The 22520-nt window shown below is 37.0% G+C and overlaps 2 protein-coding genes across 5 annotated transcripts in view; one reads left to right on the top strand and one right to left on the bottom strand.

The window, feature by feature from the left end:
• Nucleotides 1-22520, bottom strand: part of MTHFD1 (methylenetetrahydrofolate dehydrogenase, cyclohydrolase and formyltetrahydrofolate synthetase 1) — a 123610-nt gene that overhangs the window by 95531 nt on the left and 5559 nt on the right. The window lies entirely within an intron of this gene.
• Nucleotides 1-22520, top strand: part of LOC144320724 (uncharacterized) — a 52161-nt gene that overhangs the window by 28535 nt on the left and 1106 nt on the right. For all 4 annotated transcript variants that reach the window (XM_077909599.1, XM_077909597.1, XM_077909598.1 and 1 more), the window contains exons 4-8: nucleotides 8819-8954; nucleotides 10961-11272; nucleotides 12437-12637; nucleotides 18663-18890; nucleotides 19880-20095. In XM_077909599.1, coding sequence (XP_077765725.1) covers nucleotides 8819-8954; nucleotides 10961-11272; nucleotides 12437-12637; nucleotides 18663-18890; nucleotides 19880-20095 — 1093 coding nt within the window. The remainder of the gene's footprint in view (nucleotides 1-8818; nucleotides 8955-10960; nucleotides 11273-12436; nucleotides 12638-18662; nucleotides 18891-19879; nucleotides 20096-22520) is intronic.

Genomic DNA, 22520 nt, shown 5'->3' with positions numbered 1-22520 from the left:
CGCAGGACTCCATCCCGGGTTTCCAGGATCATGCCCTGGGCCAAAGGCAGGTGTCAAACAGCTGGCCGCCCAGGGATCCCCTGATTTCTTTTACTTAGCATTATACCCTCTAAATCCATCCATATTGTCACAAATGGAAAGATTTCATTCTTTTTATGGCTGAGTAATATTCCATTATCTATCTATATCTATATCTATATCTATATCTATATCTATATCTATATCTATATCTATATCTATATATCTTCTTTATCCAATCTATTGATGGACACTTTGGTTGCTTCCGTATCTTTGCAATTGCAAATAATGCTGCAATAAACATAGGCATGCATTTACCTTTTTAAATTAGTGTTTTCATTTTCTTTGGGTAAATTTACCCAGTAAATTACTGGGTCATGTGATAATTCTATTTTTAATTTTTTGAGGAACTTCCACACTGCATCCCACAGTGGCTGCACCAGTTTGCATTCCCACCAATGGTGCACAAGGGTTCTTTTTTTCTTTACATCCTTGCCAACACTTGTTATTCTTGCCATTTTGATTTTAGCAATTCTGATAGGTGTGAGGTGATATCTCGTTGTTTTTATTTGCACTCCTTTGATGATTAGAGCATCTTTTCATATGTCTGTTGGCCATCTATATGTCTCCTTTGGAAGAATATCTATTCAGGACCTCTGCCTATTTTTAATAGGACTATTTGGAAGGAGTTATTGTTGAGTTGTGTTAAGTTCTTTTGGATATTAACCCCTTATCAGGTCTATTATTTGCAAATATCTTGTCCCATTCAGTAGGCTTTTTGTTTTGTTGATGGTTTTCTTCATTGTGCAAAAGCTTTTTACTTTGGTGGAGTCTCAATAATTTTTCTTTTGTTTTCCTTGTCTGAGAAGACACATCTAGAAAAATGTTCTATGGCCAATGTCAAAGATATTACTGCCTATGTTTTCTTCTTGGAATTTTATTTCAGGCCTCAGTTTTAGGTTTTTTAATCCATTTTGAGTTTAATTTTATGTATGGGATAAGAAAGTGGTCCAGTTTTATTCTTTTGCATTTAGCTGTCCAGTTTTTCTAATACCATTTGTTGAGGAGAGTGGTATTTCCCATTGTATATTCTGGTCTCCTTTGTCATAGATTAATTGGCCATAAAAACATGGGTTTATTTCTGGACTCTATTCTCTTCCACTAATTGTGGATCTATTTGTGTGCCAGTACCATACTGTTTTGATTACTGCAGCTTGTGTAGAATAGTTTGAAATCTCGGATTGTGAATATTTCCAGCTTTGTTCTTTCTCAAGATTGCTTTGTCCGTCTTTTGTGGTTCCATACAAACTTTAGTATTATTTGCTCTAGTTCTTTGAAAAATGCTGTTGATATTTTGATAGGGATTGCATTAAATGTGTACATTGCTTTGGGTATTATAGACATTTTAACACTATTAATTCTTCTAATCTCATGAGTATGGTATATCTTTCCATTTGTATCATCTTCAATTTCTTTTATCAATGTTTTATACGTTTCAGAGTATGGGTGTTTCATCTCTTTGGTTAAGTTTATTCCAAGATATTTTGTTCTTTTTGCTGTAATTATAAATGGATTGTTCTCTTAATTTCTTTATCTGCTACTTTTTGTATAGAAATGCAATCAATTTATATGTATTAATTTTGTAAGCTGCAATTTTACTGAATTCATTTTTTACTTATAATAGTTTTAGGTTTCCTGTATATGTCAGGAATACAAATGTCATCTACAAATAGTGACATTTTAACTTTTTCCTTACTGATTTGGATGCCTTTTTTTTTTTTTAAGATTTAATTTATTTATTCATGAGAGACGCAGAGAGAGAGTCAGAGACATAGGCAGAGGGAGAAGTAGGCTCCCTGCATGAAGCCTGGTGTGGGACTTGATCCCGGAACCCCGTGATCACTCCCTGAGCCAAAGGCAGATGCTCAACCGCTGAGCCATCCAGGTGTGTCCCACCTTTCATTTCTTTTTCTTGTCTGATTAGTGTTGCTAGAACTTCTAGTACTATATTGAATAAAAATGGTGAGAATCAACGTACTTGTCTTGTTCCTGATCTTATAGGAAAAACTCTCAGTTTTTAAATATTGAGTATGATGTTAGCTGTGGGTTTTCCATATATGGCCCTTATTATGTTGAGGTGTGTTCTCTCTAAATCCACCTTATTGAGAGTTTTTATCATGAAGGAGTACTGAACTTTGTTACATGCTTTTTCTGCATCTATTGAGATGATCATATGATTTTAATCTTTCATTTTGCTAATGTGGTTTAACACATTGATTGATATTGATATGAATTGATGAATTTGAACCATCCTTACATCCCCAGAATAAATCCCACTTGATCATGGTTCATGATCCTTTGAATGTAATTAGCTCCTGTTTTCTTGGGGATTTTTGCATCTGTGTTTGTTAGAGATATTGACCTGTAGTTTTCTTTTTATGGAGTGTCTTTGTCTAATTTTGTTATTAGGGTAATGCTAGCCTTCTAGAATGTATTTGGAAGCTTTCCTTCCTCTTCTGATTTTTTAGAATAATTTGAGGAGAATAGGTATTAACTTTTTAAAAAATGTTTAGTAGGATTCACTTGTGAATCTGTCTAGTCCTGGATTTTGTTTGTTGAGAGGTTTTTAAAAATTATTATTACTGATTCAGTTTTATTACTAGTAATTGGTCTGTTCCGATTTTTTATTTCTTCCTGATTCAGTTTTGGAAGATATGTTTCTAGGAATTTATATATTTCTTCTAGTTTATCCAACTTGTTGGCATGTAATTTCTTGTAGTAGTCTCTTATAATCCTTATTTCCATCGTGTCCATTTTCTCCTCTTTCATTTCTGATTTATGTATTTGTCCTTATGTCCTTTTTTCCTGATGAATCTGGCTAAAGGTTTATCAATTTTGTTTATCTTTTCAAAGAACTGGCTTTGGTTTCATTGATATTTTATTTTATTTTTCTTTATTTCTGTCTTTCTTTTATTTATTGCATTTATTTCTACTCCAGGCTTTATTATTATTTCCTTCCTTCTTCTAAACTTGGATTTTGTTTGTTCTTCTTTTTCTAGGTCCTTTAGGTGTAGGGTTAGATTGTTTATTTGGGACTTTTGTTTGTTTCTTGACATAGACCTGTATTGCTAAAAATTTCCCTTTTAAAACTTCTTTCATTGTGTCCCCAAAATTCTGGTCCACTGTGTTTTCATTTTCATTTGTCTCCATGTATTTTTTATTTCCTCTTTGATTTTTTTTCACTGACATGTTGACTGTTTAGCAGCATGTTTAGTCTCCATTTGTTTTTTGTGGGTTTTTTTCCAGTAATTAATTTTTAGTTTCACACCATTGTGGCCAGAAAAGATATATAATATTATTTCAATCTTCTTAAGTTTATTAAGATTTGTATCATGGCCTAAAGTGTGGTCTATCCTAGAGAATGTTCCATGAACACTTGAAAAGAATATGTATTCTGTTGTTTTGAATGAAATGTTCTCTCTATATCTGTTAAATCCATCTGGTCTAATAGATCATTCAAAGACACTTTTTTCTTATTGATTTTCTGCCTGGATTATCCATCCACTGATGTATGTGGGATGTTAAAGTCCCCTGCTGTTATTGTATTGTCAATTTCTTGCTTTATGTATAATGTTTGTTTTATGTATTTAGATGTTCCAATTTTGAGTGCATAGATATTTACAGTTGTTATATACTTTGTTGAACTGACTCTTTTATAATTATGTAATGCTCTTGTCTCTTGTTACAGTCTTAGTTTTAAAGTCTGTTTTGTCTGTTATAAGTATTGCTATTCTGTTTTTGTTGTTGTTGTTTCATTTTTATTTGCATGGTATCTCTTTATCCTTTCACTTTCAATCTGTATGTCTTTAGGTTTGAAGTGAGTCTCTTGTACGCAGTATATAGATGGCTCTTTTTTTTTTCTTTTTTAATACATTCTGCCACCCTTTGTCTTTAGATTGGAGCATTTAGAATATTTACATTTAAAGTAATATTGATAGGTATGTACTTATTTTCATTTTGTTAATTGTTTTCCAATTATTTTTGTAGTTATTGTATCTTCTCCTTACACTCTCTTTGTGATTGATGACTTTTTGCAGTGTTAGGCCTGAATTCTATTATTTGTGTATCTATCATAGCTTTTGGATTTGTGGTTATCTTGAGGTTCATATATAGGACTCTAAATATGTAGCAGTTTATAGTAAGTTGATTTGAGTTTGAACACATTCTAAAAGAACATTTTTTTACTCTCTCCTCTATATCTTATGTATATGCTGTCATATATTTTATATCTTTTGATTCATAATTTTCTTCTACTTATGGCCTAACCTTTTTCACTTATAGAAGTCCCTTTATCATTTCTTATAAGGTTAGTTTGGTGGTGATGAACTCCTTTATCTATTGTTTGTCTCAGAAAATCTTTATTTCTCCCTCAATTCTGATTGATTACCTTGTCAGGTAGACTATTTTGGGTTTTAGGTTTTTTCCTTTCAGCTCTTTGTCACACCTTTCTAGATTACAAAGTTTCTGCTGAAAAATCAGCTGATAGACTCATGAGGTTTCCACTGTATGTAACTGGTTGCTTCTCACAGTTTTAAAATTCTCTATCATTAACCTTTGACATTTAATTATTGCATGTTGGTAATATGGAGCTCCTTGAGTTCATCTTCTTTGGAGCTCTCCATGTTTCCTGAACCTAGATCTATTTCCTTCCCCAGATTAGGGAATATTTCAGATGTTATTTCTTCAAATAAGTTTTCTTCCCTTTTCTCTCTTCTCCTTCTGGGACCCCTATAATGCAAATGTTTGTTTGCCTGATTTTGTTCGAGAAGTCCCTTACCTATCCTCTTTTTATAAAAAAAAATTCTCTATTCTTTTTGCTGTTCAGCTAGGATTCTTTCCATTTCCTTGTCTTCCAGATTGCTACACCTTCTTCTGCATCCTCTAATCTGCTGTTGATTCCCTCTGGTGTATTTTTTATTTCACTTATTGTATTCTTCAATTATGATTGGTTATTTTCTGTACTTTCTCTTTGTTGAAGTTCTCACTGAGTCTAGTCTTCTTTCGAGTCTGATGAGTATCTTTATGATCATTACTTTAAACTCCTTGTCAGACATAGTTCTTATTCCCATTTCATTTAGTTCTTTTTCTGGGGTTTTGTCTTTTTTAAAAAAAGATTTTATTTATTTATTCACAAGAGACACATGGAGAGAGGCAGAGACATAGGCAGAGGGAGAAATAGGTTCCTCACAGGGAACCTAATGTGGGACACAATCCCCAGAACCCAAGATCACTCCCTGAGCCGAAGGCAGATGCTCAACTCCTGAGCCACCCAGGTGTCCCTGGGGTTTTGTCTTGTTCTTTCATTCAGAACATATTCCTCTGTCTCCCCATTTTGCTGGACTGTTTCTATGAGTTAGTCAGCACAGTAACTTCTCCTAAACTTGAAGGAATGGTCTTGTGTAGTGTCTTCTCCTGTGTAGACTGTGTGTGCCTGTTGACTTTGGATGGCTAGCTGGAGCTGTCTGGCATGGGCTGGGAGTCCTAGTGTCCTCCATGCTGAGGCTACACTGGTGGGATTGCTGGAGCTAAAGTGAGTGTGGACTTGGGTGGTCCCAGGACTCGGTGCAGACAGTGCACCAGCAGGACAACTGAGGCTGAAGTGGGTGTAAGCCAATGGGCCCTGGAGCTTTTCATGCAAATTGCCCTGGCAGGACACCTGAAGCTTAAGTGGGCACAAGTTGGGGTGGTCCCTGGGTTATCTGTGCAAAAGGCACCCTGGCAGGGTAGCTGAAATGAAAGTGGGTATACACCAGACATCTTGGGGGGGGGTCTGTGCACAGGGTGACCTGAGAGGGTAATTAGAACCAAGGTGGGGCATGGGCCAGGGGGACAAGGGACACTTGATGCAGGAAGTGCCCCAGTGGGATGTCTGGAACTGAGATGAGGCATGTCAAGGGCTTCTGAGGTGCTACACAGGACCACCCTGGGATGACAGCTAAAGCAGAAGTGGGTGAAAGCGAGGGTGTCCTGAGGTATTCAGTACAGATGGTGCCCTGTTGGGGTGATTAGAATGGAGGCTGGCATGGACCAGGTTGTCCAGGATGCTCTGTACAGGAGGCACCATGGTGGGGTGGCTGGAGCTGAGGTGGGGTGTGGGGTTGTGGTTCCAGGGTGCTCCATGCAGGAGATATTCTGGCAGGACAGCTGGAGCTGAGAGGAGCATGGGCTAGGAATTCCCAGGGGATTCTGTGCAGGGGGCACTGTGGCAAGGTGGCTGGAGCCTCCATTAGGTAAGAGGCCCCAGAGTGTTCTGCATCAGGTGTACCCTAATAAGCTGTCTGGAGCTGAAGTGGTGTGAGCTTGGAATTTTCCAGGGTGCTTTGCACCTGTGTCACCTTGGCATGATGCTGGAGCTCTAGTGATTGCTGGACCAGGGGTGTCCCAGTGTGTGTCATGCTGGGGCTGTCTTTGTGAGACAGCTGGGGTTGGTATGGGCTAGAGACCTAGGGCTCACTGAGGTGCCTGGACCTTGTTCCTATCCACACTATCAAGGTGGATGGAGATGTAATTATGGTGCTCACCAGCCCCTTCAGCATGGAAAGAGTTCTAGCAGCTACCCCTGATGTTTTTCAGAGTTCTAGGGCTTGCTCTTTTACATACATTTAGTTCCTCTTTTAAACTGTGGCTTTTCTGTGCCTCAGGGTATCTGGGGCTGGTGTGGACCAGGGGCATGGGGCTTGCTGGTGTGACAGGCTGGCCATGGTGCCTGGACCTTGCTCTCTCTGCACTATCAAGATAGAAGGGGAATATAAATCCTGGTGCTCCCTAGCCCTTCTACCCAGAGAGAGCTCCATCTGTTCCCTCACTGCCCAGCAAGTTTCTAGACCTAGCTCCTTTACACTCTCTTAAACCTTGGTTTTTCCTCCATGCCCCAGAGTATCTGCGTCAGGGACACAGTGCTTGCTGAGGCAGCAGACCAACCACAGCATCTGGAACCCTGCTTCCATCTGCATCACCGAAGTGGAAGGGGAACACAAACTGTGCCACCTACTAGCCTCTCTGACCCAGAGAGAATTCCAGCAGCTCCCTCACCACTGGACAGGAGTCCAGGGCTAGTTCTTCCATGTTCCAGTTGTTTTTCTAACCTTCAGTTATCCCTCCAAGCCCTAGGGCATCTGGAGCTGGCATGCACCAGTGACCCAGAGTTTGTGGAGGTATCGGCTAAGGTGTCTCGGTCTCTCCTGCCTCTTCCTGTGGCTTCTCCACCCTCTGTTGTGCAAAAGCTGTCCAGTCAGCTCTCAACTCCCCCTCAGGCAGAATTGCTCTACAAATAGATGTAGACATGGTGTCTCCATGGAGGAGATGAGCCCAAGGCCTTCCCATGTCACCATCTTAGACTGGAGCCTCTTCTCATGTCTCCAAAATACATTTCTTCTGAGAGTTTTCCCATTTTTCTCTTCTGAAACTTTATTATTTCATTTTCATATTTTGAAGGGTTTTTTTTCTTGACTCTAGAATTCTGTGTTGCCAGTATTTTTTCTTATAACACTCTAAGATGTCACCCAGTTATCTTCTGACTTCTATAGTTTTTATTGAAAAGTCAATCATCAGTCTTACTATCATACCTTTGAAGGGAATAATGTGTGCTTTTTCTTGGTAGTAGTTTGACTATGATGTGTCTTGGTGTAGCTTTCTTTGTATCTATCCTGCTGAGGATTTACATAATTTATGGGATCTATCAATTATGTATTTCATCAGGTTTGGAACCTTGGGCATTATTTTTTCAAATATTATTTTTGTCCCATTGTGTCTCCATTCTCACTCTAGGGTTACAGTTACAGGTGTGTTAGATCTTGTAAGTGTGTCTTGCATGTCTCTAGCCTTTTGAGTTTAAATTTTCTGTTTAGATAATACAGATAATTTCTTTTGAACTGACTCAAAGTCATTAATTCTGTAAGCTGTAATTCTTAGAAGAGAAAAACAAAAATAAAAACAAAAAGATGGATTGAAACTTTAATCTAGATATGGGTACATGGATCCCTGGGTGGCGCAGCGGTTTGGCGCCTGCCTTTGGCCCAGGGCGCGATCCTGGAGATCCAGGATCGAATCCCACGTCGGGCTCCCGGTGCATGGAGCCTGCTTCTCCCTCTGCCTGTGTCTCTGCCTCATTCTCTCTCTCTCTCTGTGACTATCACAAATAAATAAAAATTTTTAAAAAATTAAAAAAAATTAGATATGGGTACAGGATAGAAATATTACAATACCTAGCAATTAATAATCAAAACAAGAACCAAATAATTATTTGTGTATTTGATAAAACAAGTTTTTAAATATGCTATTCTCTATTGCTGTATCATTATTCTAATTCCCTTTTCTCTCATCAAATCCCAGTGGAAGACCCATCAGGTGTTATTAAAATAGGAGTGCTTGTATCCCTGTGGAACTTCCTGATCATCACAATGTTACTAGTGGCAGGCAGATCACATTATTATTAATAGTGGCAGGCAGATATTCATGCTCAAACTTCCTCTTGAAAAGGATGGTTTAAATTGACCTTCCCCAGGGAAAATACTAGAGGACCTAGCACTGGATTATTTTTCTCTCCATTTCTCTGCCGTTTCTAGTCTCTCTCTAGAAATAGTTGGGTAATTACACTGCCCTTTTCATAGGAAGTACCCTTCTACTCGATACATGTATTTAATATATTTTAAATGGGGATTATTTCTTTTAATTATTTTTAATTGAAGTTTGAAAACTAAGTTGGTTTCATGATGTTGTTACCTACCGATATCTTACACAGAGTACATCTGTTTGAAAAAGAAAAGGCAGAACGAAAAGCAAGCCTTTTGAAGAAAAACTTAGCAGGTACTGATGGATGCACCCCTTATATGAATATGAAAGGGCAAGAAGATCCCTTGGATAGTTTCCTGATGAAGGTGAGAATAAATTTTGATTGATTTTTATTACCATAATAATACATCATTTATTTTAATAAAATAAAAAATTATTGTTTATTATATCTAATATATTGCTATATTTATTATAAAATTATTCATATATTTATTATATATCGTATATTTCATATAAATTATACATATAGTATATAATATGAATAATGTATTTATTATAATAAAACAAGATTTTTATTATCTTGTGTTACTCCAAGAGATAATTGGCAAATGTTGAGTAGTTTGTTGATCTGTTTTTTTTTAATATTTTATTTATTTATTCATGAGAGACACACACACACAGAGAGAGAGAGGCAGAGGGAGAAGCAGGCTCCATGCAGGGAGCCCGACGTGGGACTCGATCCCAGGTTTCCAAGATCAGGCCCTGGGCTGAAGGCGGCGCTAAACCGCTGAGCCACCCACGCTGCCCTGTTGATCTGCTTCTTATGGAAGGTCAGAGGAAGCAGTGCAGTATGGTTGCTGGAAAGCCTTTCTGAAGTACAGAGAAAAAGCACAAGGCAGCCCTAAGGTCTCTGTGATACTGAAGGACCATTAGAGGGAACAGAACTGAGAGAGAAGTGGGAGGAGGAGAGATGGTGGTTAAAGAACGAAATATTGGGGTTTTACATTTCTAGCGTGGGTTACTTCCTTCTGCTGACATCTGGGTTTTGGGCTCTGAATATAAGGGTTGAAGAGAGATGTAGGCAAAAGTATTGAAACCAAGGCACAGAAATCACAAAGCTAAATTCGTGGATCATCTACACTGGACCTTGAAATCTAGAATTATGGTGTGAGTTGGGTTTAGAAAGAAGAGATGAGCTTGGTCACTAGTAGATAGCAATTCACAGGATGAGTAGAGACTTCAGAGAAGAATGTTGGAGGAGGTTGGGAACCACTCTATTGCCAAGGAAGTGGCGAAAGTTTATTTTGAAATCCTTAGACTTCAACAGGTTATTATATAATCTGAATGTAAAACAAGGTCCACCAAAATCCAATTAATCTGAGGGTTTCCATTTAAAAAAATTCAGGAGCTACTTTCAAAGTAGTTTTAAGTAATTCCAATTTTGAATGTCCCTCTCAAGTAATTCACAGTAACACTTCCCAGTTTTTTTCACTTCTCTCAGGAATGTCACACTCCTGAAAAACTCTCCCAAACCAGCATCCATGGAACTCTGACCTTTTCTCCCATTGCCTTTTTTATTCTAGCTTCAGTAGTGATGCAAACCCATCATTACTTCAACAGTTCTAGTCTCTATTTCTGTTTAACATGACATAAAGCCCAGAAACTGAACCTATTTACTCAGCTTCCAGAGTTGAAAGTATCAAGAAGGTGGAAAGAAGACTAGAATTTATAAAGGTAGAATGTGTGGGAGTTCAGGGAAGAAGTATAAGCATCATCCTCCCCCTACCAGCTATTTACAAAATGGAAGCAGGATGATTATGGAAGCAAGGGAAAGATTGGGGGGGAAAATGAGACTTCTTTCATTTATACTTTTACTTTATCAAAATTGTTACTAGTAATGTTCTATAATCATAATGAAGTCTTTATGGAAATAACCATTTCCCTCCCAATTTTTCATTTAATTGTCTTAACATTCATTGATGGTCTTTGCCCGATTCAGTTATTTCATTAGGTGTAAAATGCTGATTTTTAAAATTCCTGTTATTCTTTCTACATTTATTAGCTCAAAATTTTCTGTAAAGAGTATAACTTCATAAACTGAGGCTCTTTGATTATCTGCTTTTCCAAGCTGAATTTCCTATGTTTTCAAAACATTTTCTCCATACTGTCATTTTAATATCTCTGATGTTTTAGTTTTCTCTTTTGAGTATGGCCTTGTCTCTCTTATGACTCCACAACTCTTTTATTTCTTTTAAGGGCTTTGCTCCTAAAGTTTTGTATTATGACTATATTTATATTTCAAAAAAAGGAAGTAAATGTCTCCGTATTAAATTCTAAATGGGAAGTTTAACCTGTGTGTTGGCATATTTAGGATAAAAGTGAAGCTATCCTGACCAAGAACTTTGAGAGAGACATTTTCTACTCTGAAGGACCAAAAGATGGGCAGAAAATTTGGGATAAGTGTCATCAAGATTCAACCCATAAGGAAAAACAAAAATATGAGTTGGACAGACCTCCATATTCATTCAGCTGGGAAACTAAAACTACACAATCCCACTACCAGAAATTCATCAGTCAGTTGGCTACTCTTCTGAGCAACAGTATTGTACCCATACCAGCCACGGAGGAAGCTGTGAAAGAGAGGATTCAGGAAATTGGTGCAAATGAGCGGTCTTGGAAGTCTGTAGGTGTATTGACAGAGAAGTCATTCTTTCAAATTTGTTTCTTTTAACATGTCGATTATTTTTAATGCATTGGTTTTGATACTAGCTGATGTAAATTCTGTGGCTCTGAATTTTAACTTTGATTTTATTTTTAATACTACAGTGATAAAAAGGAAAAGGATGTCAATTATTACAGCAGAGGTAGTGTATTATATTTGTTAAGAGCAGATAGCCCAAGTATGAATCCCAGCTCAGCCATGGCCAGCTGTGTGCTCTTGGGCAGATCACTTATCCTCTCTGGGCCTCAATTTCATTTGTAGAATTTGGTGATAGTGGAATGGGGTTGGGGGCTGGAATGGCATAGATAGTTCTTATCTCACAGAGTGGTAAGGATTAAATGGATTAATACATGATAAATGCTTAGTTCACTTCAGTGTAAGCTCTGTGAATCCTGGCTTAAAAATAGTGGTATGGTGAAGATAATATGTCTATCATGCCTAAATACTGGCCAGGTCAGTAAAATACATCATTAGATCAGTTATTTATTTGAATTTAAAAGATTGCACCAGGAAGTTTCAATGGATGTATCTCCTTGTTGTGTCCAAATCATTTTAGTAAAATGTCATGCCTCTTCACCCCCAAATTTAAATAAAGATAGGTATTGCTTAGATTCAATGTGTTAGTCAAATCTGCTACAGTCTATTTATTATAGAGTTCTAATTTTTCTTTCACTTTTTGCTTAAAATTCATTATACAATTTGATTTCTCAGTAATGACTAAATGTCTCATTTTGTATATCAAAACTTTCCATTTCTTTTTCTTTTTAAAAATATATTTTTATTTATTTGACAGAGAGAGAGAAGCAAGGGGATGGCAGGCAGAGTGAGAGGGAGAAGCAGGCTCCCCAATGAGCAAGGTGCCAGATGCAGGGCTCAATCTCAGGACCCCAAGATGGTGACCTGAGTGGAAGGCAGACACTTAACCAACTGAGCTACTCAGATGCCCCTCCATATCTTTTTCTAAAATCAGCTGATACATGTCAAATCTTAAAAGTCTTCCCCCATTTACCTAGTTTTTAATGTAATGTTGCTACAGTGTCAGTGTCAGTAGAACTTGCACATAGCTTTGAAACAAAATAGGAATCATGGACCATCAGGAGTTGTATCTATCCTTTCTCCCTACAGAGGATGGAAAGCCTGCAGCAGAAAATTCTGAGGCTCACAAAGTGCCTGGAGCAGCTGCAGCATCACTCTGAAGAAGCCGCCGAAGAATCATCCCAAATGCAAGAAAGGTATAGGGAACAAAAAAGACCCTTGAAACGCCTGGAAGGAAAAATTGCTCTTAATGACCTTTTTCAAGGGAGATTAGACTTGGACAGAAATAAAGTAAGAATTTCCCATATAAGACATTTCTTTGACAATGAAAATGATCATATTATCTAATGTTTAAAACTGTTAATACTATTTATAGTTAATATTAGAAAAGAGGAAAATTTGCCACAAACCCTTAAATCTGCCTTTATAAAAAAGCCTCTCCTTGTTCCATATCTCTCATTTCTCTAATACACAATGAATACATGTATTCATTGTAAGAGCATTTGTTAATGTATTTCTTAATGTACTTTAAAAAGTGGATTAGAAGGAAAGAGCTCAAAGGAGTGACTGTATAGCCAGGACATCAGGCACTGTATCAGTTAGATATGAGGAGTATCAGGAAGGGGCCAGTGATGCTATTCCTCAGTCATTACTATGTAGACCAGTACCTTCTCTACTTTCTGCTTCTCTGCATCTGTAAGGAAGAGATGAAACGGTCAATTCTAAGAGTGGTATGGAGACAGGGTACAATATAATTTTTTTTAGGAGATTTTAAAAATTCTATTTCATTATCTCAATAGAATTGCATGTCATATTATATCTATACTATTTCTGTAATTGTTGTGGCTTCAAGCATAATCTCACTCATTCATTCACCACTCACTCATTCAGTCTTCCATTACACTCATTCGTCATATCTGTATCCAGCACTGAGTATAGAAAACTTCCAGACCTTAGTGAAGTGGTATTAACTATGTACTCCACAGAGTCTAAGGATAAATGCAGCTTCTACCTCTGTTCCTGAATATATAATCAATGATTATTCATTTCCCTGAAAAAATTTTAAAACGCTATATTAAATTTTAAGAATATTCAAGTAACACATGCTTTCTACAACTCTTAAAATCAAGTTAAAAGGCTCAAAGAAAACAATAATTTTCCCCAAACTTCTTTCTGCCTATTTTACCTCAGGAACTAGCAGTGTATATATTTTCTACAAATATTGCCATGGTTATGGAAATATACAAATACATATATGTGGGTGGTGGTATTTTTATAAAACTGAGACTATGCTAGTCAAATACTCTTCTTACATAGTAAAAAGTAAGTACTTCATGGTTTTTCCTTAAGTTAAAAGATATAGATTTTCTGGGACGCCTGGGTGGCTCAACGGTTGAACGTCTGCCTTTGGCTCAGGGGTTGATCCTGAGTCCGAGGATCAAGTCCCACATCGGGCTTCCTTGCATGGAGCCTGCTTCTCCCTCTGCTATGTTCTGCCTCTCTCTCTCTCTGTCTCATGAATAAATAAATTAAATCTTTAAAAAAAATTAAGGTATTCCTTTAAGAGCTGCATTGTATTCCAGAGTGTATAGAAGTTATTTATTTAATCACTTCCCAATTGATGGACTGTCAAATTATTTCCACCTTTTATGCCACTACAAATAATGCAGCAATAAGTAGACTTACACATCTATCTTTTCACATTGGTACTTTTCTTCCCCTATGGGATTGAGTTCTAAATGTGAAATTGTAGAATCACAATGAATATTTAAAATTTTAATAGCCACTGCCAAAATACTACTTCCAAAAGGTAGAAGGAATTCACTTTCTAAATAGAAATATATGAGTGCCTATTTCTTCTTTACAGCCTAGCCAACATTGGATGATGTCTTTAAGGTTGGTTTCTTAGATTCCTTTACCTTTCTACTCCTTGCAGAAGGTTGAGTTAACCAAACTCTGTGGTTCATAACACATTATCTTGAGCCGTAGAAGGGCTTTCTCTTATTTATTCCATTTAAGTCCATTTTTCCGTTCCCTCTTCCAAAGGAGATCAATCTCGAGGGGCTGGGGTGGCTCAACTGGTGAAGTATCCAACTCTTAAATCTCAGCTCAGGCCTTGATCTCAGGGTCATGAGTTCAAGCCCCACACAGTGTGGAGCCTACTTACTGCAACATGTGTGCTTCTGATGATCCTTCCTATCTTATTCTTTTAAGCACTATGAAACATTCTTTTCTTTGTGCTTTATAAAATATTGCCTTAAATTCTCCATTTTCAGAAATTATTGTTCCTAATGCAATGTTTTGTTTCATGTTTATCTGATATATCTTATCCTTTTATTTTTTGCATTTATCTTTGTGATTAAAGACAATATATGGTTGTATTTTAAAAAATCAGATTAGAAGGTATCCAATTGGTAAATTTAACATACTTATCTTTATTACAATTATTATTATATTAGTTTGTGTTTTTGCTAACTTTTTTCAAAATTTCCATACATTTTACTTTCCTTTTGATGGGTAGGAGGTGTTTATTTTCCTGGTTTCTATGAAGATAGATACATTTTTTCCCTCTTTTTTAAAGTTATATGTTCTATTTTTATTCTTATGTTGGTGTTCCTTAATTAAGAACCATATTCTTGGGCGCCTGGGCGGCTCGGTGGTTGAGCGTCTGCCTTCAGCTCAGGGCCTGATCCCAGGGTCCGGATCAAGTCCCATGTCGGGCTCCCCACAGGGAGCCTACTTCTCCCTCTGCCTGTGTCTCTGCCTCTCTCTGTGTGTCTCTCATGAATAAATAAATAAAACCTTAAAAAAAAATACTCTAAATATTTATCAGAATATCGTGCCCCTTTGGTTGTTGACCTCCATCCCCAAATGTGTTGGTATTCTCTAAATTTTTAATTTTTGCAGTGTTTTAACATACTTTCTATGTTTTCTTTTACTTGGTCCTAATTATTTTTAGACAACCACTAAACTTGACCAAGGCATTTGGTACTTTGTAAGATCCTGTTGTGTTATGTAAGGTGTATAGTATTGCATTAGTCATGATGAAAAAATATACAAGAACTGTAAGAGATCAGTTCTTATCACAATATGGAATTTATTGGAGATACCAACTGCTCACACAGATTAGTGTCACAGATAGTCCCAACACTTGAACTCACTGCAATAGCAACAGGAGGTGGCCACAAAATTATTACAGTAGTATAGGATGTAGTATAGTTAATTTTATGCAGTTATGATTTAACATTGCATCTTCATGTTTGTTTATATTTCTCTTGAATGATAATGGTTTCATGAATGATATGTTTGGGTAATTTTTAATACATTTTAACTTTTTACAATAGATTTGTGATATTTTATGATAACAAATGATAAAACAGACTAGTTTCTATAGATATTTTATGTATTTGTGACATATCTAACTTTTTCTTAACTTTTCTGATATCTCTAGGCTATTTGGTTCATCTGAGGATTTTTTCAAATTCTTGCAAATCTTCACAAGTTTTCCCAATATATTTATTGAAAAAAATATCTGTGTTTAAGTGGACTCCTGCAGTTTCAATCTGTGTTGTTCAAGGTCAACTGTATACACACATACACAAACACACATCCTTGATGGGTACTGTCTTTCCGGAGAACCCTAATACACTTTGCCTTTTTAAATTTTTCGTTTTAATTTTTTAAAAAAAATTTAAGATTTTATTTTTAAGTAATCTCTATACCCAGCATGGGGCTCAAACTTACAACCCCGAGATCAGGAATCACACGCTCTACTGACTGAGCCAACTACATGTCCTTGCTTTTTTCTTTTTCTTTTTTTTAAAGTTTATATCCTGTTGTCCTTTTATCTGCCTTCTTGGAGAGTTTTCAATCTAATCTTTCAACTCAGTTTGTTCCTCAAATCAAGAATTTATTCATCTTATTTATCTCACCTATGATGTTGTTCATGTCAACTCTTACATTTGCCGGATCTGCTATTTCTACTTCGTTGTTTTAGTTTATAATTTCTTCATCAGTTAATGTCATCTCTCCTGAGTACCTACAACTTTTAGTAAAGGTAAAGTTATAATTTTTACATGAAACTGGAAGTGATCAGAGAAAACAAGGCCTTGCCCTAAATTTCATTTAGTGGCAGGTGAAGAATTAGTCCAACAGAATCCATTTTTTAAAAAAAAGATTTTATTTACTTGAGAGGAGAGAGCACGAGCAGAGGGAGGGGTATAGAGAAGGAGGGGCAGAAGGAGAAGCAGACACCCCGCTGAACAGGAGCCTGAAGCTGGTTTGATCCTAGGACCCTGAGATCATGAGACAAAAGCAGATGCTTAACTGACTTAGCCACCCAGGCACCCCCCAACAGAATACATTTAAAGAAACAACAATGGACAAAAATAAAGTAGGTTAATGTTAACACTTTGTTGAGTGTAATTGTTTAATGTAAATTTTATACCTGTCAAAGTGGCAATTTGTACATATAGTTTTAATTTACTCAGTCAGCTTTGTAATATAATTCTTGATAAAAATTCTTTTTAATATCAATATTTCAAAATGTATTTAAAATAAGATTAATATCCTTATATCCTATTTCATATATCTGTAATTTAAACATTTATAATTTAGTAATTTTAGTAATTTATAATTTTAGTAATTGGTAATTTTTGATTATTTGGTTCATATTCTCTTTCACTTTGCAGATTTTATTTTATATACTCTAGTAGGATTTTATACTTTTCTTCATTTAAGTCCTATAAGTCCTTTGTATCAGTCTTTCTTGTAAAATGTATTTCTAGGTCTTTTTTTTTTTTTAAAGATTTTATTTATTTATTCCTGAGAGACACACACAGAGAGAGAGAGGCAGAGACACAGGCAGAGAGAGAAGCAGGCTCCATGCAGGAGCCCGATGCGGGACTCAATCCCAGGACTCCAGGACCATGCCCTGGGCTGAAGGCAGGCACTAAACCACTGAGCCATCCAGTGATCCCCTATTTCTAGGTCTTTTATAGATTTTGTCTATTGTTAATAGCATATTTTCCCCATTTCTATTTGAAGTGGTTATTACAACTATAAATAAATGCATTTTTATGTTTTATTTTTTAAAAAAGATTTATTTATCTTGCATATATGTGCAAACTGGAGGGGTGGGGCAGAGGAAGAGGGAGAAAGAGAATCTCAAGCAGACTCCCCGCTGAGCATGTAGCTCAGTGTAGGGCCCTGAGATCATGACCTGAACTGAAATTGAGTCTGAGGCTTAACCAAATGAGCCACCCAGGTGCCCTGCATTTGATATGTTTATATTTTTATGAACTTTCTACCATCTTACTGAATTCACTTATTAAATCCAATAGTTTTCCTTACTATGGTTTTTTGAGCCACCCAGGTGCCCCTCGTTTTCCTCTTTTTTTTTTTTTCGTTTTCCTCTTTAACCAGGCTTTCTTGGAGCATCTATTTTATTTTTCCAAAGAATCAGTGGTTCTTTTTTAATATAAATTTTACTAGCTTTTGATTTATATATAATGAAAATATATGGTATTTTTATTAAATTTGTATACTTTTTTTGCTGGTAAAAACTTCATAAAGTACAGATTATTAGAAAGAATATAATTCAAACCACTAGTAATCCTACCACTGTGAGATAACCAATGTTAACATAGAGGCATAGTTTTTCTTTCTTTTTTAGAGATTTTTTATTTACTCATGAAAGACACACACAGAGAGAAGCAGAGGCATAGGCAGAGGGAGAAGCAGGCCCCATGCAGGGAGCCTAACAGGGAGGGACTCCATCGCGACCTCCAGGATCACGCCCTGGGCTGAACGCAGCGCTAAACCACGGAGACACTGGGGCTGCCTTAGGCATAGTCTTTCTTAATCTGCTTCCTTCTTTTAGCTATATCAGTAGTATTTTCTCTTAGTAATATATTTGAAACTTGACTTTTAGGGAATGTATAATCAATCATATGTCATTTATTTAATTTTTATTTTTTGACATTTGCATTGTTTCTATTTTTCCATGTTGTAAATTATGTAAAGAATATCTCTGTATATTAATCTTTATCTAAATATTTATTTCCTTTTAATACATTGCCAGAAAAGTTGATATAATCTATGTTACCATCTGATATTCATAAAACTGTTGGCACTGAGCCATCAATTTTATTTTCAAGATTATTTTAATAATGCATATTTATGGTAGAAAATATTTTACGTATGCAGAAGTATTACTGTCTGCAGTTTATTAGCCTAGAATAGATCTGGTATGCTAGTGTGGACCACCACCTTAAAGCATAACTTCTTTATTTCAATACTGTTGATCTCTACAAAGGAAAATTCTGGGACTAAGAATTTATGGATAGACGAGCATGGCAAGATATCCAGACAGCTAGAGAAAGACAATGAGCAGCAAACATTATTGGATATTCAGCAGAATTTACAGATTGCTACAACTCAAAGACTAGAGGATAAAATTCAGAAACTTCAGAAACAGCTCAGTGATTTGAAATTGTCAAATAAAAGTATGAAAACTCAACTTACAAGAGTAAATGTCCTTAAGGTAAGCGAAGGAAGTGAGGCTTTCGAAAACTTCTTAAGCTTTAGTCTATTATTTTAGCTGCATGTTTCTCATTGAATTTTTTAAAAAATTAACATTAAAATTATTTTATATAAACACGAGTTTGTATAATATTAAAGGATATTGGATAATAAAATTAGATGCATTGACATCTACCACTTATTTTAAAAACCAGAATATTATCAACCCCACTGAAGCCCTCATATAATCTCTTCCCTACTTGTCAAAGGTAACTGCTTTCTAAATGTTAGGATTCTAGAGTCCTTGCGTTTTTTATTTTATTTTGGTCTTTCTTATTGGTGTAATAGTTAAAAATTTTATTTTGGAGGCTCCTCTTTGGATTTTCTTCATATCAAACTTCACTCGTAGTATTTCAAACATACATTTTATGACTTACAGGTGCCCTACTTACAGATCGATGTTATTTTGCCATTTTATCAGCAATATTTATATTTCTGCAAAGTCAGTTATTTTCTCTATTTCTGAATTTAGTTAGCAGAGACTGTAAGACTTTGAGGACATGAATACTCGTTAAACCCCTTTAAATCTCAAGTGCCTGTTTATAAAAGTACGCAGTGATTTATTGATGAGTATGATGGTTGAGAAATGTCTTTTTTTTTTTTTTTAAAGATTTTATTCATTTATTCATGAGAGAACAGAGAGAGGCAGAGGCAGAAGCAGGCTCCTTGTAGGGAGCCCAATGCAGGACTCTATCCTGAACACTGGGATCATGCTCTGAGTTAAAGGCAGATGCTCAACTTCTGAGCCACCCAGGTGTCCCAAGAAATGTCCTCTTATTTCATAAATTGTGAAATTTTCTTTGTTTTCCATATCTAAAGAGAGAGAGAGAGAGAGAGAGAGAGAGAAAGAAGAGGAAATGAAACATGAGTTATATCATGGATCTTGTCTGTCTTTTATTTAGAAGAGATCTAATTAGTCACCTCCCTTCCCCCAACCTCATACCCTCACAGGACAAAACAATTGAGAAGCTCAGGCAATCTTTAACACAAGTTGAAGCAATGGAAGGGAAGGCAGTTATGAAAGCAGAGAACTTGAAAACTACATTAGACTCTGCCAAGCAAGAGGCAAGAGGAGACAAAGAGAAAGTCCACCAGATGTTAAATGCTGTCACTCCTGAGCTCTGCACAGCAAAGAACATGCTTGATAAAGTACCAGGACAACAAGAGGTTTGTTTTGTTCGTTATTACATAAAGGGTCTTTAAGTTGAAGTGATCAACACTCATCTCAACTTAGACTCTATCTGAGCCAGACAAAAAGGAGTTTGTTTATGGAGTCAAAGGTGAGTTAAACAACCAGACCTCTGGGGGCGCAGAGCTGCACTTGGGCTGCCGGATCGGCACCTGGAGCCTTCTAAAGTTTTCTCAGCGTCTCTTCTTAGCATCTCTCTGTGTGTGTCAGGTTGTTTTATGTTTAGAGATTCTGTAACAGGAGAGAGAATCCCAGGAAAGGATCTTATAAGCCCAGTTAAGGTCAAATGTCTATTCCTGGTGAATCTACAGCAGCAAGGGATGGCATACATGATTATCTTAGCTTTGGTTTGCATATACATCCACAGATTAACCAATGACAAGAGGAAAAAATGTCAGAGAATGGAAGTTCAAAGGAAACCATGTGTCTGCGGCTAAGTCACTTTCTAGGAAAAGAGGATAGTGCTTCTAAATTTGCCTAGATTTTCACTACATTTATAAGGCAGATGTTTTAAGAGACTTTTAAAAAATATTTGAGACAGAAAGAATGAGTGGGAGGGGCAGGAAGAAGGAGAGAGAAACCCATGCAGACTCCACACTAAGCTCAGAGCCACATATGGAGCTCAATCTCACAACCTGATCACAACCTGAGCCAAACCAGGAGTCAGACACTTTAACCTACTGTGCTACTCAGGTGCCTCTGAGGAGAATTCCTAAAAGGCTGATAATTTGGGGGTACTGTGGAATTATATGCCACATCTCTATTACCGGTTGCTTAAGAAATATGTAACTTTAGCCAATTACCTTAAAAGATTCTTGAGGCAAAGTCATGATATTTTTTCTCGTTAAACTTCCCCATATTTATATTCTTGTTTTTTATTCTTCTCAATATCCCTTACTATATTTTCAGTCAGCTCTCTTCTCCTTTGGGTACTCTGTAGTTGACTCTTTACTTGAGAGGACTTTGTCTTGTTCTTGCCTGAGTTCAACCATCACATCTTCCTTATCTATGAGGCATATTGGATATCTTTTGTTGTCCATTTTTATCTTTTTATTTTTTATTTTTAAAAATATTTTATTTATTTATTCATAGAGACACACGGGGGTGGGGGGTGGGCAGAGGCACAGGCAGAGGGAGAAGCAGGCTCCATGCAGGGAGCCCGATGTGGGACTTGATCCAGGGTCCCCAGGATCAAACCCCGGGCTGCAGGAGGTACTAAACCGCTGCGCGCCACCGGGGCTGCCCTTTATCTTCTTTTTAAAAAGATTATTTATTTGAGAAACAAAGATAATGACAGAGAGAGAGCGTGAATGGGGAGGAGACAGAGAAGCTTGCTACTACTGAGTAAGGAGCCTGAGGCAGGACTCAATCCCAGGACCCCCGGGATCATGATGTGAGCCAAAGGCTTAATCAACCGAGCCACCCAGGCACTCCTGTCCATTTGTATTATGAATTACTATATTTCTGATTCAAAGTAAAGGTGTTCCTGCCCTCTACAATGTCTGCAAATCCTTGTTTGAAAATGTTTTTTAAAAAAATTTATTTAGTTGAGAGAGAGTGCGCATATGTGTAAGCAAGGGAGGAGCAGAGGGAGAGGTACAAGCAGACTGTGCTGAGTGTGGAGCCCATGGAGGGGCTCAATCCCATGACCCCAAGACCATGACTTGAGCCAGAAATCAAAAGTCAGATGCTTAACCGACTGAGCCACCCAGGTGCTAAATTTAATCTATATCAGGTATTGTGTCAAACATGTTTCTTTTGCTCTGTGGCAGTTTTGGGGGGAGGGGAAGTATTTTCATCACTTAACTAGCTATTTTCTTCTTTTTTTAAAAAAAATGTTTTATTTATTCGTAAGCCACACACACACACACACACACACAGAGGCAGAGACACAGAGAGAGAAGCAGGCTCCGGTGCAGGGCACCTGATGTGGTACTTGATCCCGAGACTCCAGGATCATGCCCTGGGGCGAAGGCAGGCGCTAAACTGTTCTGCCACCCAGGAATCCCCTAGCTGTTTTCTTCTTAAAGAAATTTGGAAGGATAGTCTTTGACTTTAAAATCCTTTTAATTGCCCTCCCCTCTCAATTTCAGGTGTTTTCACTTTAGGGTAGTTACAGGGCAGGGTTTACTTACTTGGTTTCTTAACTCAATACTACCCTCTTGTGTTGGCACAGTGAGTGCAGTTTCTGAAGTCTATCGTGTCAAGCCTTTTGTGATGGGGTGGGGGGTTATGTGATGCCTGATTCTGCAATGTTCTTGTTTATAGAAGTACCTCCTTTTCCACAGTTTGCTTTTTTCTTTTCCTTTATCTCCAAACCTCCAAGGAATACCTCACCTTTCTAAGTATCTCCCTCTCTCCTCAGAAACCCTGTCCTTCAGAACTGCCATTTTTGGGAGTGCC

The sequence above is a fragment of the Canis aureus genome, chromosome 9 (genome assembly GCF_053574225.1).
Source record: "Canis aureus isolate CA01 chromosome 9, VMU_Caureus_v.1.0, whole genome shotgun sequence".
NCBI classification, from domain to species: Eukaryota; Metazoa; Chordata; class Mammalia; order Carnivora; family Canidae; genus Canis; species Canis aureus.
The sequence above is the reverse complement of the archived record's forward strand: the minus strand, read 5'-3'. Positions and strand labels throughout refer to the sequence as shown.